General features: G+C 38.4%; 2 protein-coding genes across 2 annotated transcripts in view; one reads left to right on the top strand and one right to left on the bottom strand.

The window, feature by feature from the left end:
- Window positions 1-11,702, bottom strand: part of LOC124776763 (N-acylneuraminate cytidylyltransferase) — a 43,845-nt gene extending 32,143 nt beyond the window's left edge. Inside the window, exons 1-3 of the mRNA XM_047251900.1 lie at window positions 11,532-11,702; window positions 11,274-11,464; window positions 11,040-11,192 (exon numbers count right to left, since the gene is read on the bottom strand). Of these exons, the coding sequence (XP_047107856.1) occupies window positions 11,040-11,192; window positions 11,274-11,464; window positions 11,532-11,623 (436 nt within the window). The 5' untranslated portion in view covers window positions 11,624-11,702. The remainder of the gene's footprint in view (window positions 1-11,039; window positions 11,193-11,273; window positions 11,465-11,531) is intronic.
- A 1,799-nt stretch (window positions 11,703-13,501) lies between these two features.
- Window positions 13,502-15,115, top strand: LOC124776689 (gem-associated protein 2-like). Its single transcript, XM_047251792.1, has one exon. The coding sequence runs from the start codon at window positions 13,781-13,783 to the stop codon at window positions 14,495-14,497; it is 717 nt and encodes a 238-aa protein (XP_047107748.1). The 5' UTR covers window positions 13,502-13,780; the 3' UTR covers window positions 14,498-15,115.
- The last annotated feature ends 3,773 nt before the right edge of the window (window positions 15,116-18,888 follow it).

Here is an 18,888-nt window from a genome sequence, read left to right as displayed (position 1 = left end):
TACCTGCTGAAACAAAAGTGAAAATTCATCTGCACATTGCTAGTTTTGTCTCTCTCTCTCTCTCTCTCTCTCACACACACACACACACACACACACACACACACTACAGTGGGGAAAATCCAATTTTTGTTTTTTGTTTTTTTGAATGCTTAACTAAGCGTAAAAAGAGTGTTTGGCTTGTTCCAAACACTTCATCCAGAAGTGAAAGGAGTTTGCAAACTTTTGTTTAGAGAGTTATGAAGTAGATCTACAGATTTGAGCAAAATTCCAGGTATTCGTTAATGCTGTAAAAGCTGATGTTTATTAGTAGTTTTTTAGTTCTTTTTTGAATGTATTACTGTTTTGTATTTTTTATGCTATCTGGAAATGCACTGTACAGAATTTTTGGTTTGTAAACAGCACTGTCCTGATATATTGATTTTCTGTGCACATCCCTATGATAGTAATCCCTGTTCCTTGTTTGATAATGGCGGATCTCACTATTCAAAGGTGAAACTTGATGGTTTTTAATGAAGCATATGCTTTCAAATATAAATATAGATAGTAAAGTCATGATTTTTAATTACTTACAGATACCACTACATGGTGCTCTGTAAGCAACATCACTTATTACTCTGAAAGCTTTCTTTTGGAGCTTAAAACACTGTTGCAAGAGAGGTATTTCCCAAGAACACTATTCCATATTTCAGTAGACTATGTACGTATACGTAATAAACACTTAACACTGTTTTGATATTGCAGCAATCTTTAAGCACTCTTAATATGTAACAGTAGTTGCTTAATTTTTTGTTAAGCATTTCTATATGTTTTTCCCATCTTAGACACTCATCCACCCATAATCGTAAAAAAATTTTGCGATTCTTTTGCTGAATATGGCTCATTGATAATGTGAATTTTACATTGGCCCTATTTTTGTTCCTTATATGGTTGAAGTTCATCCATACAGTTTTCTTGTCATTGGCAACTAGACAGTTATCTTTAAACCATTTTACTGCCACTTCTACTGTTCTGTCGATTTTTTGCTGCATCTTGTAATCATTCTTCCCTTTTATAATGAAGCTGGTATAATCAGCAAATAATATGGCATCAGCTGTTGAAAACTGTTGAGGTAGGTCATTAATAAAAATCAAGGATAACAATGGTCCCAATACCGAGCCCTGGGGCACCCCATAGTTAACTTTTTTATGTTCAGAATGGTACACATTTCCATCCTGAGTAATTTGTACTTCTTGTTTCCTTTCAGTTAAATATGACTTGAACCACTCAAAGGAAATACCACGAACACCATAATTATACAGTTTTAACAGCAGTAGGCTATGATTTATATGATTGAAACCTTTGGAAAGGTCCAAAAACAACCCAAAGATCAGTTCCCTGTCCTCAATAGCTTTGTACACAAGTTTTAGGAAATTGAAGAGAGCTGTTTGTGTAGATTTGCCTTTTCTGAAACCATTCTGTGCATTCACAAGAATTTTATTTTTGTTTAGGAAGTCTAGCAATCTGTCATACATTATTCTTTCAATTATTTTTGAAAATACAGATAATAATGATGGAGGTCTGAAATTTTTAATGCCAAACTTGTCACTACTTTTATAAATTGGTATTACTGTTGACTGCTTAAGTTTACTTGGAAACACATCAGTTTCAAAGGAGTCACTGAATATGTCCACAAGCTGAGAGACAACATTGTCGATACTATATTTAATAATTTTGTCAGAGATACCATCAAATCCGCAGGTCATTTTACTCTTTAGTTTGCCGATAGCCGACTGCACTTCTCTGAGTGTTACGGGATATAGGTACATTGTCCTTTCATTTATTGGAGTTGTTATCTTTGTCTTTGGATTAAATTTAGTGGTGATCTGGTTTTGGGCTACATTAATATAATGATTGTTAAATTATTAGAAGTGGACCATCGACAACTTCATTTTTGTGTTTTATGATGATTTTATTACTTGCACTTTCATGTTTGCCTGTGTGATTATTAATAACTTTCCACGTAGATTTCATGTTGTTGTTACCCTTTCTGATATATGAATCATTGTGCTTCCTTTTTGCAGCAATTTTAGCTTGCCTGTGCTTTTTCCTATAACACTTGGCATATGGTTTCAAGATAGTATTTTGCTTTGCACACTTATATAGCATTCTAAGACTTTCTGATGATTCTTTGATTTCACTTGTTATCCATGAATTTAATTTCTTGCTTATTTTCATTTTCTTCAGAGACAATGAAATATCGTAGCAGTATTTATAATTTGAGAACAACTTGTTGAATTTCATATGTACAGAACTATTGCTTTCCATGTCCCAATTTACATTTTTTAATATTAGATTGAAGACCCTAATGCTGTCATTAATTTTTTCTCAATATATCTCCTGTTGTCACTTTTCTCGTGAGATTTATCAAAAGTCAATTTAACTGCTTGATGATCAGAGAAACGTGTATCAAATACCTCAAATATAAAGCCACATTTTGATTTTTCACTGAATATTTGGTCTATATTACATTTGCTGCTGTATCTGGTGATATCTTCTACACACATGTTCATATTGTATGTTTTTATTAGATTAACAAGTTTTTGCCCTTTTTTACAGCTGTCCTTTAAATTAATATTGAAATCCCCAAGCACAATTATGTATTTTGTGCAGGCAGTTAGGTAGTTCAAAAGATTTCCCAAATTTTCAGAGAATAATTCGAAATTACCAGATGGGGACCTATATATACATGCAATTATAATTTTACTAACTCTCAGTTCACATAAACAATACTCCAAATCTTTTTCAATACAGCAGACATTTTTAGCCTAATTGCCTTTGATTTAATAGCTGTTCTTACATATATACATGTTCCACCCCCCTCTGTATGTTCCCCAGCAAAAGCTGCTAGCCAACTGGAAGTCTGAAATCTCAACTGCACATTTTTGTAGTTCTTGTAGCCAGTGTTCAGTTACACACATGATAGAAATCTTCTTCAATGAGCCATTCAAAAGGACCTCCAGCTCATATAGCTTATTGGTTAAGCCCTGTACATTATGATATAGGAGAGTTAAAGAATTATTCAGTTCTATGAGAGGTATGTTTCTTGCTTGGTTACTTCTTTGAAGAGTAGACTCCAGTCTTTTCATTTCTGGCCTGATTTTCACCTCCTGGGGGTCTTGGATTCCTTGGTTGTTTTCTTCTACAGTGGACTGGGCCATAAAAAATCTTTCATATGTTGTTTGGATGCTAACTTCTGCCTGGTGCTTCGTCGTGATCTGTTGTTTCTAACTTCTGTTCACTCTGGTAGGGCTTCCTCCTCAGTCTTTTTACATGGTGATATTGTCTTCTGTGCTGATCCCCTGCCATTTGTTGGTTCCACTAAAGGCAAATTTACTGTAAATTTTTTGGGTTCTTCTTCTGTTATTTTCGTATACTGTGATGGTGCTGTCTTCTGTGTTGCTTCCTTGCCACTTGTTCATTCCATCGTATGCATATTTACTTTAAATTTTTGGTTTTGTCTTCTGTTATTTTCCCATATTGTAAGCATACAGTTTCGTTGAGTGACTGATCTGCCTGTTGCAATCAGTTAACAGAGATCAGTGACTGTGTGGTGGGCTGAATCATGGCTGAATAATGAAGGTTTCTGCATAGTTTTTCCTTTCCTTTCAGCACCAAATGTAGTCCATGCTTTGTATAATCAGTCCTCCTTAAAAAAAAATTAACATCCAGTACCTTAGCGTGACTGTACTGGGCAACATATTCCATCAAGAACGTGTTCATTTCGTATATTCTGTCATTCCATTCCGCCCTGTCATATCTGTAGGGTACTGTGCACAGAATCACTTTAGTGTTCATAGATTATTTGAGTACCATATTCACAGTGCATTGGTAATCCTTGATATCTGATAATACATCATTTGTTCCAGCCAGAACAATAACACAGTCAAATTTACTGAAGTCGTTTACCTTTTCTTCAATGTTATTAACAACGTATTTCAATTGTGCGTTTGGTTTAACAACGGACGTCGCAAAATATCTTGGTGGAAGTGCCTGATTTAATAAACTAGTGCAGTTGACTACAAGGATTTGATGGAAAAACCTGTATGCAGTTTGGAATCAAAAGACTGTATGCTGCAAAACTGTGAGGAATGTCCAGGAAAAATGCAACTAGAGGCTTTTCTTCAGGATGCTTTTAAAGACTTTGACCCTGAAGAAACAATGGAATACAAGCAACGGGTACATACTGACAGAGATACATGAGAGACATGTCAGACAACTGTTTAAGATTTCATGGAGGCATCAATTTTGAAAATTACTGGTTTAAGAAGCCATCACTTTGTGTCAAAACACCAAAGTTTATACCTTCAGCAACTAAAAAGAAATCTTATAGAAAAAGAATTAATTATATTGATGGATTTTGCTGAGACTTATTCATTTGCTGTTCAAGATGCAGTGCAAGGATTTCATTTGGAGAATAGTCGGTTCACATTACATCCATTCGTTGTATATTTTAGTGGCAAAGAATGTCATCAGAATATTAACATTTGTATGATCAGCAACTGTCCCTGTCATGAAACCACTACTGTTCATGCCTTTCAAATAAAATTAACAGCATATTTAAAGACAAAGATTGAAACATTTATTACTTCAGTAATGGTTCAGCTGATCAGTGTATGAATTTCAAAAATTTCATCAATTTATGTCTGCATGAAAAGAATTTTGGTATCTCTGCTAAATCGAATTTTTTTTTTTTTTGGAACATGCCATGGTAAATCATTGGAGGAATAGCAAAAAGACTAGCAGCCGATGCTAGTCTGCAAAGGCCCTTACATAAGCAAATATTGACTCAGTAGTGTTGAAAGCGGAAAAAAAATTTTTGGTTATGGTTTGGAAGTGGGTTACGTATTTCAAATATTGACTCAATATGATTTATTCAAATTCTGTGATGTTAATATTCCAGGCATAAAGTTTTTTTATGTACCAAAAGAAGAGATTGAAAAAATTCATCCTGATAAAGAAACAAGGTTTGCCATGGGACATACAAATCTTGGAACAAGAGAAATCATCAATTTAAGCTAGTTAATTGTAATCAGAGTTTCCAGTGATGCTACAGCATTCACAGTTCATGCCTTCGACTCTTTAGTATTTTTGTTTTCCACATTTGCTGTATTGTGTATTATATTTGTTTTTATTAAATGTGTTAAATTATGTTTGAAACTGTTTTATATACAAGAATAAAAAAAAATAATTATGGGACCTAATTAGCAAAATATTTCACTTTGCAATCCTCTCAAAGTACTAAAATAACAACTTTTAAAACATATGCTTACTCATGAAAATACACAACCCAGAAATTAAACAATATAGTTTGGAAAGCTTAAAGCATGCTCTTTTCAGCAGTGGGAAGGAAAAAAAAGTATTGAAAAGACACAGTTGAGATACTGCCCCCCAAAAATACTCTAAAATTTGTATGTAGAAAATTTTGGCCAACTTTGGAGAAGCATATCTTTTCATCTAGGCATCCAATGATAATTAAATTTGTCCAATACATAAAAATCACAGGCAGGTATAACCCTCTGAAGTTTTGTTGTGATTGGTTCATATGAAAAGTAGCAGTGGTTGGTCAAACCTTGGCTCTCAGAATACCGCGACAAATTTTTTGGCCACTTTAGAGGCTTTCATTTTTATTTAGGTGTGGCTAAATCCCTGATTTTTGAAGTTGTCCATGTACATTAAAGCAAATGACCAAAGATTTTCTAGAACTTTTAAAGAAGCCTACCAAACTTGGCACATTTGCACCTCCGTACGTGATGCGAAGATGAGTAGTCTCTCTTTAAAAGCCCCTAAAAATTCAACCACTGAAGATATTGGACTGAAATTTGGTATACAACCATCCAAGACCATATAGAACCTTCACACCAAATTTCATTAGATATGGGGATGGTCAACCCCTGATCTCCTTGATGTAGAATGACCCAAGACAGAGATTTCAAGATTATATTTTAAACTGTAAAACATTTCCAGTTGAAAATGTGTCATAGGACCATAATTTAATGATTACCAACAGCAGATCAAAACTGAAGAAACTGCAAAAAGGTAGGAAATTAAGCAGGTGGGACTCTGATAACTTGAAAGAACAAGAGACCTTAGAGAGTTTCATGGAAAGTTTTAAGCAATTATGGCTCAAACAGGAAAAAAGGAATACAGTAGAAACTCAAAGTTCTATGAGCAAATCATATCATCAGTAGTTTTTCCTAGAGAATATGTCGGAGAAAAGATACAGTCAAAGAGTTAGAGTGCAGCACAGGAAAGGAAGAAGTACTGCAACGGCTTGGGCCCTATGCTTGTCATGCATGTAGTTGCAAAACCGTTGCGAGTAGGTGAAGAGGAGTTGGAAGATGTGATACTGAGAGAAAATTTTGACAGTTTGCTGAAAGATGTACATCAAAACATGGTGCCTGAAAATTTGTGGTAAGGTCTTATGGGACCACACTGCTGAGGTCATCAGTCCATAAGTCACACTACTTAATCTAACTTAAACTGACCTACACTAAGGACAACACACACACCCATGCCTGAGGGAGGACTCGAACCTCTGACAGAAGGGGGGGGGGGGGGGAGGGGGAGAGCTGCGCGAACCGTGACAACGTGACAAGATGCCTCAGACCGCGCACTTACCCCAAGCGGCTCACAGTACCTGAAGTAGACGATAAATCTCTCAAAAGTAATGATATATATGATATATTTGTGGCAACATACCACAGCCAAATTGCGCTAAAGTCAAGACAAGGGCCAGCAGCAGTCACGACAGTGCTTATCTACTGCTCATACATCTTCAACACCTCAGTTTTGCGCAGCCAATGGGATGATTCTTTGGTGTAACAATTGAGAGGCAAGAAGAGAGGCAATATATTATGTATTAGTGAGGTTTGAGAGAAATATTTTGTGGTTTATGGAAATGAGTGCTATAAAGTGCACTGATTTATGCACTTTAGTTATGTGCGGCGACAATGTCTGTTGGTGCATGTCTCGTGGATTAGTTGCAGAAACATGCAAATATATCAGTCACATGTGGTTGTAAAATGACTCTTAAAGAATCAAAGGTTTGTGTGGATGGAATCATCTGGAAGTGCAGCACAAGCCACCACTTGGAGTACACGGATGAATGTTTTTTAATTCAATAGTAGGAGAAGATAGGTGAATCAATGTTTATTAATAATATAGATGCATGTTCAATATATTAATAAACACTGAACTACCTACCTTCTCCAATATTAAATTTAAAAAAACACTGAGCCACCCACCTTGTCCCATGATTTATGCAGACTGATTGCGCAGCAACACAGAGCAAAGAAATTTCTCATTGCCTTTTAGAATATATCATGGGCTGTGACATTGTCTCTGCTTTGCAGATACTAGCAGAGTTTGAATGGCTGTGACTCAAACAAGAAGCAATTAAATTTATAATCTTTGTTTACAGCAAAGTTTCAATCTTTCTTCTGAATGTATTATTTGGAAACACGTCTTATGCCAGCTGCTCTCTCGTTAGCTATTTAACGCAAACAGCTGATACACCTTTTGTTCACATCATACCTCGCGACAAATGCTGATAACATTCCTGCATGAAACACTGGCCCTATTCTAGACTCTTACCCAAAGCTAGTGTACCTGGTATGCATGATTTATGAGGGAGGCAGATGTATGTTTACAGCACTTTTAGATATAGAGAAAGCTTTTGACAATGTTGAGGGCAAGGCACACTTTGAAATTCTTAACATAGCACAGAAAGAATTGCAGGGAGCAAAATGTGGGTTTCCCACATTTTTCCCAGATTACTAAAGCGAATGCTTGAAATGTACCACTGGAAGGCATCATGGTCGACTTCCTGCCTTATGCTTGCCTAATACAATCCCTGTTTGTATGTGTTTTACATATATGTAAATAATATATCTGTGATATAGCTGACAAGTCCTACACACTTGTGTTCAGTATACTTGGTTGTCAGATACCACCTGTTTGCTTTGACCCATGACGTAGTTGCGCTGTGGCGCCATGTATTGTGTGATGTCATTGAGTTGCCTTGTGTTTGATTTGAAGTGGAAGTGAAATGTTGTAGACAGTGCAGTGTATGAAGAGGCGACATGCTCTAGCACTTTAATTATGTGATGGCAATACCTTTGTGACATACTTTATTGTGTCACTTAGCGTACTACAGCTGTCACAATGTGGAGTGTGCAAAATTACTTGTTAGCACAATGGAATATATTATGCAGAATGTAGCCATATAAAACAGAATAAATCGTAATATTTAAACTGTACTCTTAAGTGCCTGCATATCACTGACTCAGTGGATCATTTTTTTTTAGTTAAATCACTGGAGAAGGTGGGTAGCTCAATGTTTATTACTATGTTGAACATACAGCTCAGTTAACAACAAACACTGATCCACCTACCTTCTCCTATGATTTCATTAAAAAACAATGCGTCTACATTCTCCTATGATTTAGTTAAAAAAAGAACATTTACCATTTATGAGGTATTGAAAACTATTTACTCATAGGTTCTACCATCTTGTTCTATGTGATTCATCATTCAACATTTTCACGTCTCAGAATTCACCCCAGACAGGGCGAACTGCAACATGCAATGGAAAAGCCACTTTTACTCTCGTGTGGGGTTATATAAATGAACAAGAGATTGGGATACCAGCTTTTGTAGTTGTGTGTGTGTGTGTGTGTGTGTGTGTGTGTGTGTGTGTGTGTGTGTGTGTGTGCGCGCACGTGGGGGGAGTTGATTATTGGTGTCTTATTGTAGGTTTGAGCTACAGAGGTGAACCTTTGTAGTTGTGGGAAGGGTTTATTGGCATCTTGGTCTAGGGTTGGGCTATATAGGAAAAGATTGGGATATCATGATCTTATGGTGTGTTTTGTTGGGTTTTATTTTCTGGCAGACTTGAGTGATTCTTCCCCACCCCCCAACCCCTATTATCGAATTTTAGTTTGACCCTGCCCAAAACCCTCTTTTTCCCCGTAGTTGTCCTAATTTCATTGGGTTAAGTCAGTATACTGGTATTTGTGTTTTTGCAGGTGTTATGCTAGATATTTTGGTAGCTGTGTTGGAAACGCTCTGAGCAGGGGATTTTCGGCATGGTGATGACATCGCTGGTCAAAGCAGAAGGATGGTAGGCCCTATCCCTGTCCCCAGTAACCCTGTCGTGTTGGACAAAGGACAAATAAATAAAGAATAATACATATGCTGGCATAACCACCCCCCCCTGCGCGCTCTCACACACACACACACACACACACACACACACACACACACACACACACACCATCTTACCAGCCGTCCTGATTTAGGCTTTCCTGAATCATTTCAGATGAATGACAGGAGGGTTCCTCCAACAAGGCTGTGACCAACAACCTGTCTCATCCTGGTTTTACATACATGTACACAGGATATTTCAAAACACTTTTACAAGCTTCGTGGACTGATTCCTTACACCAAAACAAGAGAAAAAGTTCACATAAATGTATATCTGAGAATCCCTCCGTTTTTGGGTTATCACTGGCAGGTAGGCCTACAACCCAACAACATATCTATGCACCAGTTTAATGCACTGTACCCTTGACAGCAAAGTGTTACCAGACAGACTTGTCTACATTCACTATTTGTTATTCTTCAACATGTCCTTTGCACACGTATACTACAGGTGGCGAGTTAACTGAAAGTGCTTCTTTCAAACAATGTAAGATATTCATTTTGTTAGCAAGCAACCACGATTTTTAAGTATGACTGTGTGAATGGTAATGGGTGCAAGCTGCACAGTTTTATCAAACAGTGTTTCCACACTGAAGACAGCTGAGTCATCCACACATTTGATGCTGCTTACTGTGTTACAGAGGCAGGATTTGTAGCAATACAGACTATTAAGTGAGGAAAACAATGTATTCCTCATATGCCCAACCAGGAAGAGCACGTTCTATGGGCTGTCAAAGAAGAGCCAGGTATCAGTACAAGGTTAGTGGCCCTGGCATGTGGTCAACTTGGAGGATATTTCAACAACAACTCATGTATTCTGATCATTCCCCATGGGAGAACTTTCGCCAATAGTTTGTTGCTCAAACTGTTAGCCTATTGCTTCTCTCTTCAGTTTTGCTTACAGATGAGGCAACGTTTGGAAGAGATGGGAAACAATTTCCACAACCAACACACATGGGAAATTCACAATCCAGAAGACTGGTCAATACCATCTAGAGGATGTGAACCTGCAAATAAAAAAAAAAGAGCTTTATGCACGATGGCGTTCCAGCATATTACAGTCTGTGCTCAAGATGCACTGTCTGGTAAACTACCCAGACCGTTTTTTTTTTATTATTATTTATCTCCAGGGACAACTTACACAATTTTTGTCTATACAGCAGAAACTCTACAGCCTGCTGTGGTAGCCTTTGAAGCTGTCGGGCAGTATTTGAAACTGTGCGACAGTTCACATTTCGAGGAGCGCAAGAGTGTTTCGAGGCAACAGGAGGTCATTTAGAGAATTGGCTCTCTGACCACTACGGACTTAACAAAGGGCTCTGAGCACTATGGGACTCAACTGCTTTGGTCAGAAGTCCCCTAGAACTTAGAACTACTTAAACCTAACTAACCTAAGGACATCACACACATCCATGCCCGAGGCAGGATTCGAACCTGCGACCGTAGCGGTCGTGCGGTTCCAGACTGTAGCGCCTTTAACAGCTCGGCCACTCCGGCCGGCACGGACTTAACATTTTGAGAATTTATTACAAGTATCTGTGCTGAGCCCCAATCGTGAACTGTGAACTTTCATCAATTACTCTAAAACAAGGATTTTTCGGTCATATATTTATACAAACATTTTTTCTTTTTTGACGTAAGCAACCTGTCACCAAAGTCTGTAAAAGTATATTTTAAACTCCAGTATATTTACGTTTGTATGAAGTAAATTCTTTGCATTGTATTAAGCTAATTAATCGAATATCCCCGTTACAACAAATACTGACATACCGGTAACCAGTTACTACACAACAACATACCTCCATGGTGAGCGAGGAAGTCTTCGACACCAATCATTGACGAAGCTGTATCTGTTGCACTTTCAGATGACCGCCAATGCACTTTAGCTCCCCATCTCTCGGCCTCTTCTGCTATTTCTTTATCATCGGTTGAAACCCACACCGAGTCGAAACCTACACAAAATAGTGTGACCGTTTTCCATGACAGTTACGTACGTATTAAAATACCACGAAAGGTTTGATTAAGACGCTTACGCCCAAATTCGTTTATGGATTTCAGTGATCTCCCAAGTAACGTCAGGTTACCAACTCTTGCCAAGTTCTTCTTCGGTATACCCTTGCTACCGCCACGAGCCAGTATCAATCCCACTACTTTTAATGGCAATTGAAATTTATGGTCAACATCATCCTCTGTATGTCTTTGGGCTTCTTTGAGTATGTGGCTCCTGAACAAAATAACTTTATTAGTCACCAATTAAAAACGGACACAATAGTAATTTGACAGCTGCTTACTTTTCTAAGGTATATTGATCGTCCTCATAGAATAATTTATGGAATATAAAAATTAAAATGGCAAATGACACTGAAGCTATCAACTTTTTCATTTAAACAGTACTAAGGATCTATCGGATTCATCCACAGACATACGACACCCAAGCCATGAAGCCAAGCAAGACGCACACTTGTCACTTGTGTTGTGTATGTACCGATCGGTTGCGCTCGGCTGACTTCGGGTCTACTTTTCGTAACGCTTCTGGTGGGCGCAGACAGCAAAAGCTTAAGGAGAGAATTACGCTGTGATGCCGACGTGTTTTGGTAATTTTGCGTTTGTTTAGGTAAGACACCTCTCATCTGAAAAATGGAAGAAAATATAGTTGCAGTCTGTCCACTGCAACATATCGCATTAATAAAAACATGTATCAGCATATTGTCCAAGATGCAGGGATGATAATCGAAATTATCGTAATGAATTTTAAATTTGCTATGAAAAGAATGATGTTGGCTGAAATTCTTCTACTGTCACACCAAATATTAGGCTTCTCATGTGTGTAATTTATACCAAATTTCATCACAATCAAAAATGACGAAATAAAAATAGTCTCTGTTTATTTGAACAATCTCATATAGAATGTCTCATTTGCTGTAGGTGTAGTTTAAAATCGCACTTCTGAGACAATTATAAGTTTAAAAATTGTATCAAAGAAACATGTGCACTTACTTCGTCATGGTCTTCATCATAAAAAAATGTACTTTGCTTTGTCGGTTTTCTTTCCTTTTTTCACTCTTTGCAATTAGCAGCGACAGTTTTCTTTGTTTTTTATTTATCAGGAAAAACACTAATCGCAATCAACACACCACAGGCAGTTTTCTTCAAAACTCACACCGTTGTACAACACTAAAGTAGTCCTCATAATCAATAATCGTTTGTACTTTACTTGCAATTTATTCACCCGAAACATCTTAAGCAAGAAAATTTCCTAGGTCAGTACTACTGAAGGCACTATTGAAGACAGTGTGCCCGATTTTCAAAATGTTTCATACTGTGACAAAAAGTACGTAAAACACTGATACTGCATAGCTCGTGCTCTAGCAGAAGGCTCTTTAAGCTAAATAGCTTATATCACAAAGCCTGTCAGCTATTTCCAATTCTCCACTTCAGTGCAATACACCAATAAATATTTCTGCACCTACAGGTTTGTAAAATATAATTTGTGTTATTGGCAAATTCAGTCTGCTGGAAGGAATGTTACATAAAAGTGCAAAGCTACTTGTAAACTGCTGTAGTTGGGCGCGAACTTCTCCAGAAAAGTTACTTAAAGGTCAAATTCAGCTCCAGGTTAATGAAGGAAACAAATGTCCATGACGTTTGTGCGGCCAGCTGCGATAAACACAGCATTCAAACCAGTGTGTCCATGTCGTCCTCCGTCGTCTCAAACATATAGTGTTAATTAGTAAAGTAATTAGAACTGGAACACTTATCTCGTGAAAAACTACTCGTAGTTTGAAGAGAGCTTTCCTATGTTTTAGCTGTGGGGTATACTCTCCAGAATTTTTTTTTTTTTTTTTTGTAATGTCCTTCTCTACCGTAAACTGTAGGTACTAAAAATTTCATAAGTAGACTAGGCACTTCGATACGTTGTGATGTGAAGACTGTGACGACATACATGAGATTAAAAACTTCAGTAATTAACATACAATTTTGAATTTCGCGCGGAATAAATCAAAAGCTCCTTGTCTTTCACTGTCCGCCACAAGGAAGCGCTACGAGCCGCAACCCGTAACACACGATGTTTCGCTGTTTGCCGAGCGCGAGCGCAATCGATCGGCATTCGGCAACAAGATTTGCTGTCACTAGACAAGTAAGATGCGTACTGTAAAAAAAAAAAAAAAAAAAAAAAAAAAAAAAAAAAAAAAAAAAAAAAAAAAAAAAAAAAGTTTATACAAAGCATTTCATGAAAGATAATAACTAATAAATAAAAGTGAAAATTTGGTGGACAAAGTTGTTGCGAATGTAAATATCGTATTGTCATGTATGACGTAGTAGAATAATCTTGTGAGAAGAAACGTCAAAATTTTTGTGTGTCATATTGTTTTACGATCGTCTTCTGTTTAACATCTGTGTTGGTGATCATTTGTTATGTTTGTGGTTTAGGTTAGAGCTAGTGCATTACAGCGTGCGTAAATAGGAACTTCCGGAGATACATTTCTTGAGAGGTGTGTAGTTCCAAGAGAGATGTCCACATAGTTTTATTTTTGTTAAAATGGGTGATAAAAATGAGTTCCTGAAAATGGCTTTCGTTGTGGACGACCTTCCAGAAAACTTTGATCCTTCTGCAGATCCAAGTGATGGGCTGGAGTATTTGCAGCAGGTTCGTTGGGAAGCTTCGAAATGCGACGACGTTGTGACTGCGGTTATTGATAAGGCGAAACTGAAAAACAGAGCTGTTGTCAATATATTGCCTGAGTGTAAGAAGGTCCCTCGGCAATTCTTGCCTGATTTAGAATGGCAACAACAACAAATTGCAAAATTTTCAGCCCTGAGGCAGAAGATGTCAAAATACAGGAAGAGAAAACCACCACAAGGAAGTGCCATGAAAGTACCACAAATAGGCGACGAGAAAGCCTGGTACGATGTTTGTGTAGAATACAAAACACCCCCGTTGGTGAGTGTCGTTTTGCCACTGCCTCAACGTTTGGTGGAGTGGCTGCTGCAGTGTAATGCGGAATGGCTGTCGAATTCGGAACGACTGACCCAGTATCAAGGACGGTGGATATATGCTTTAATGGCATGCTTGGAGTTACCAGTCACCCCAGAAAGTTGTAGCAGTCTTCGCACGTTAGCACGGGAATGTGCAAGAATTCGTGCTTATGAAGTATCAAATGCGGAAGAGCCCGTAGTAATACCATTAAATCTGTTAATCTGTTTAGTTGCCAACTATTTCCGTCAAATGGATCTTGCAGACATAGTAAGCGAATGATGTTTACTATAACTTGCACACATTTCTAAAACTTCAGTGAAAGAAATCTGCGTAAACAAAGATGCGAGTGTGTTTCTCATACAAATCTACGATGACCTGCGTGGCACGTGAATGTGTTTGTAGATCTGGACGTTTTTCTATTAGTATTAATCAGGTTCACAACCATGAGTAGTCGGTAGTGTTGGTTTGTTACGAATTGAATTCTAAAAGGAGGCGCACTCTTTGTACTCACGAAGTGTGATTCAGACTAAAACATATGACATCCGGAGTTTAGTAGTAGTTATTTATAAAGACAACAATTTTAAAGACTGAACTGCCGTAAAATATTAAAATGCAGTGTCAAATGTCAAATATCATTATTAATTTAATCGATCAACGAAGTTACTTTTCAATAATTTGTTGTTGTGATTGATTTCATATAATAAGGCAATGCAACTTATTGTAATGTAATGCATTTGATGACCCAATTTCACCATGTCAAGAATGCCTAAAGTTAAAATGTTAGGAGAGACAGCCCTCATGTTAAAAAGTAAATGAATATTATGGTGTTTGTGGATTCTCCATGTAACCATGTATGCTGTTTTATGTCCAGCATAATATATTTTCTTCTAAAAGGAAGTCAGCAGTTCTCTTACTTTTCCAAATCCATTTGGATTTGTCAGGTCATTAGTATAGTTCCCTTTTTGTTGAATTGATGACTGAGCCGCCAGTGAATTTTGTGCTCACCACACTTCATTTTACACATATTGTTATTATATGGGTTATGGGAACCAAGCAATTTTAGTAGTAGTGGAAGTAATTTTCATTGGAAAGTTCAGATATAATATTACTATAACAGATTGCTCATGTTGTAAAGCATGAAATAGCATTCTTTTATGTAACATTGTCTGCTCTGTCTGCAGCTCATGGTGCCCCCGGATCACAGGGTCCCAGGTTCGATTCCTGGCCAGGTTGGGGATTTTCTCTGCCTGGGGACAGGATGTTTGTGTTGTCCTCATCATTTCATCATCATTTGTGATAGTGGCTAGATTGGACTGGGTTAAAAAAATTGGGAGTGTGAAAAGGGGGACTTTGTATGGGTGCTGATGACCGTGCCCCACAAACCAATCATTATCATTGTGTGCTCTGAGGTGTGATAGTATAAAACTAGTACTGACTCTGCCACTTGGTTTATGATAAGATGAGTTATGTCACTGTTAACCAGGAACTGACCAAATTGCTGCTGACTTAGGATGAAGCTCACGTTGGTGCTGTGCCAGTTGCTGTAGTAGTAGTAGTAGTAGTAGTAGTAGTAGTAGTAGTAGTACATTATATCAGTTTTGTCAAAGAACATAGTATAACAAAACTAAGATACAGGTGTACAGTTTCCTACATAATACAATGGTTCATTGTGCCCATCACAATATTTTTAGGCAATACAACTTTTGATTACTGTTATAATATAATAGTATGAGAAGAATATTTCACATGAAATACATTACAAGTAAAAAATTGATTTAACACTTTTTTTCAGAAAAATTAACATTGAGGCTCTGGCAAGCATTTGACTTTTGGTACTATTAACATATAGTAAATGATAGTAGTTACTTGCTACAAGGTTACTGCGGATATTCATTTATACTATAATAGCAGTTTGTCATTAAGAACTTAAATATTGCTTCCTTGACAATGTTTTTATTTCTTTCAGATGAGTTGGAAGTTTGTTGTACAAAATAGTACCTGGAATGTTGGTTTGGTTTTTGTGTTAAATCCTTGTTTACTCTTTTTATGTGGATGTCATTGCACATTCTTGTATTGTAGGAATGAAGATCAGAGTTGGTTTTATAATTAACAATGTGCATTTTTATATTAACTACCCTTTTTTTATATAGAGGCATGGTAAGGGTAGAATATTTAGGTGTTCAAATAACTGTTTGGAAGGTGTTAGCCTTGTACTGTTTGAAATTATTGTAACAGCTCGTTTCTGTAAGGTGAAGATGGTTTTCATGTTTGCCTTATTGTGACACAGAGGATTAGGCCATAGGTGATAGCCGAATGGATTTAAGCAAAGTAGGCAGTTTTGCTACACTCTACTACATGCGTAATGCAAAGCAAGCAGAGGTTAACTTGTTAGTGAGGTAGAGAATGTGGGGTTTCCAGTGTAAAATTTCATCAATTGGCACACCTAAGAATTTTGTGGCAGCTAACCTTTCAATTTGTTGTTTCAAATTTTGAGGTTCACATCAAGATGAGACTTTGTTTTCCTGTAATGTATATAATTAGTTTTTGAAATATTTAAGGTTAGCCTGTTCAGTTCAAACCAGTTTTGTATGTATTCCAAAACTGGTGGCAGATATTGGCAATACCATAATTATGTCGGTTACAACAATATTTGTGTCATCAGCAAACAGTTACATGCGTACCGCTGATTGGGATCTTGGTATCATATATATGAATTAATAGAGGGAAACATTCCACATGGTAAAAATATATCTAAAAACAAAGATGATGTGACTTACCAAACGAAAGCGCTGGCACGTCGATAGACACACAAACAAACACACAAAATTCAAGCTTTCGCAACAAACTGTTGCCTCATCAGGAAAGAGGGAAGGAGAGGGAAAGACGAAAGGATATGGGTTGTAAGGGAGAGGGTAAGGACTCATTCCAATCCCGGGAGCGGAAAGACTTACCTTAGGGGGAAAAGGACGGGTATACACTCGCGCGCACACACACACCTATCCATCCACACATATACAGACACAAGCAGACATATATGATATGTCTGCTTGTGTCTGCACCCCTACCTTCTACCTTCTTCGTAAAATCCACAAACCCAATCATCCCGGCCGCCCCATTGTAGCTGGTTACCAAGCCCCCACAGAACGTATCTCTGCCTACGTAGATCAACACCTTCAACCCATTACATGTAGTCTCCCATCCTTCATCAAAGACACCAACCACTTTCTCGAACGCCTGGAATCCTTACCCAATCTATTACCCCGGAAACCATCCTTGTAACGATTGATGCCACTTCCTTATACACAAATATTCCGCACGTCCAGGGCCTCGCTGCGATGGAGCATTTCCTTTCGCGCCGATCACCTGCCACCCTACCTAAAACCTCTTTCTTCATCACCTTAGCCAGCTTCATCCTGACCCACAACTTCTTCACTTTTGAAGGCCAGACATACCAACAACTAAAGGGAACAGCCATGGGTACCAGAATGGCCCCCTCGTACGCCAACCTATTCATGGGTCGCTTAGAGAAAGCCTTCTTGGTTACCCAGGCCTGCCAACCCAAAGTTTGGTACAGATTTATTGATGACATCTTCATGATCTGGACTCACAGTGAAGAAGAACTCCAGAATTTCCTCTCCAACCTCAACTCCTTTGGTTCCATCAGATTCACCTGGTCCTTCTCCAAATCCCATGCCACTTTCCTTGACGTTGACCTCCACCTGTCCAATGGCCAGCTTCACACGTCCGTCCACATCAAACCCACCAACAAGCAACAGTACCTCCATTATGACAGCTGCCACCCACTCCACATCAAACAGTCCCTTCCCTACAGCCTAGGTCTTCGTGGCAAACGAATCTGCTCCAGTCCGGAATCCCTGAACCATTACACCAACAACCTGACCACAGCTTTCGCATCCCGCAACTACCCTCCCGACCTGGTACAGAAGCAAATAACCAGAGCCACTTCCTCATCCCCTCAAACCCAGAATCCCCCACAGAAGAACCACAAAAGTGCCCCACTTGTGACAGGATACTTTCCGGGACTGGACCAGACTCTGAATGTGGCTCTCCAGCAGGGATACGACTTCCTCAAATCCTGCCCTGAAATGAGATCCATCCTTCATGAAATCCTCCCCACTCCACCAACAGTGTCTTTCCGCCGTCCACCTAACCTTCGTAACCTCTTAGTTCATCCCTATGAAATCCCCAAACCACCTTCCCTACCCTCTGGCTCCTATCCTCGTAACCGCCCCCGGTGTAAAACCTGTCCCATGCACCCTCCCACCACCACCTACTCCAGTCCTGTAACCCAGAAGGTGTACACGATCAAAGGCAGAGCCACATGTGAAAGAACCCACGTGATTTACCAACTGACCTGCCTACACTGTGATGCATTCTATGTGGGAATGACCAGCAACAAACTGTCCATTCGCATGAATGGACACAGGCAGACAGTGTTTGTTGGTAATGAGGATCACCCTGTGGCTAAACATGCCTTGGTGCACGTCCAGCACATCTTGGCACAGTGTTACACCGTCTGGGTTATCTGGATACTTCCCACCAACACCAACCTATCCAAACTCCGGAGATGGGAACTTGCTCTTCAATATATCCTCTCCTCCCGTTACCCACCAGGCCTCAATCTCCGCAAATTTCAAGTTGCCGCCACT

Source organism: Schistocerca piceifrons, chromosome 2 (genome assembly GCF_021461385.2).
Source record: "Schistocerca piceifrons isolate TAMUIC-IGC-003096 chromosome 2, iqSchPice1.1, whole genome shotgun sequence".
Classification (NCBI taxonomy): domain Eukaryota; kingdom Metazoa; phylum Arthropoda; class Insecta; order Orthoptera; family Acrididae; genus Schistocerca; species Schistocerca piceifrons.
This window is presented reverse-complemented; position numbering and strand designations above follow the sequence as displayed.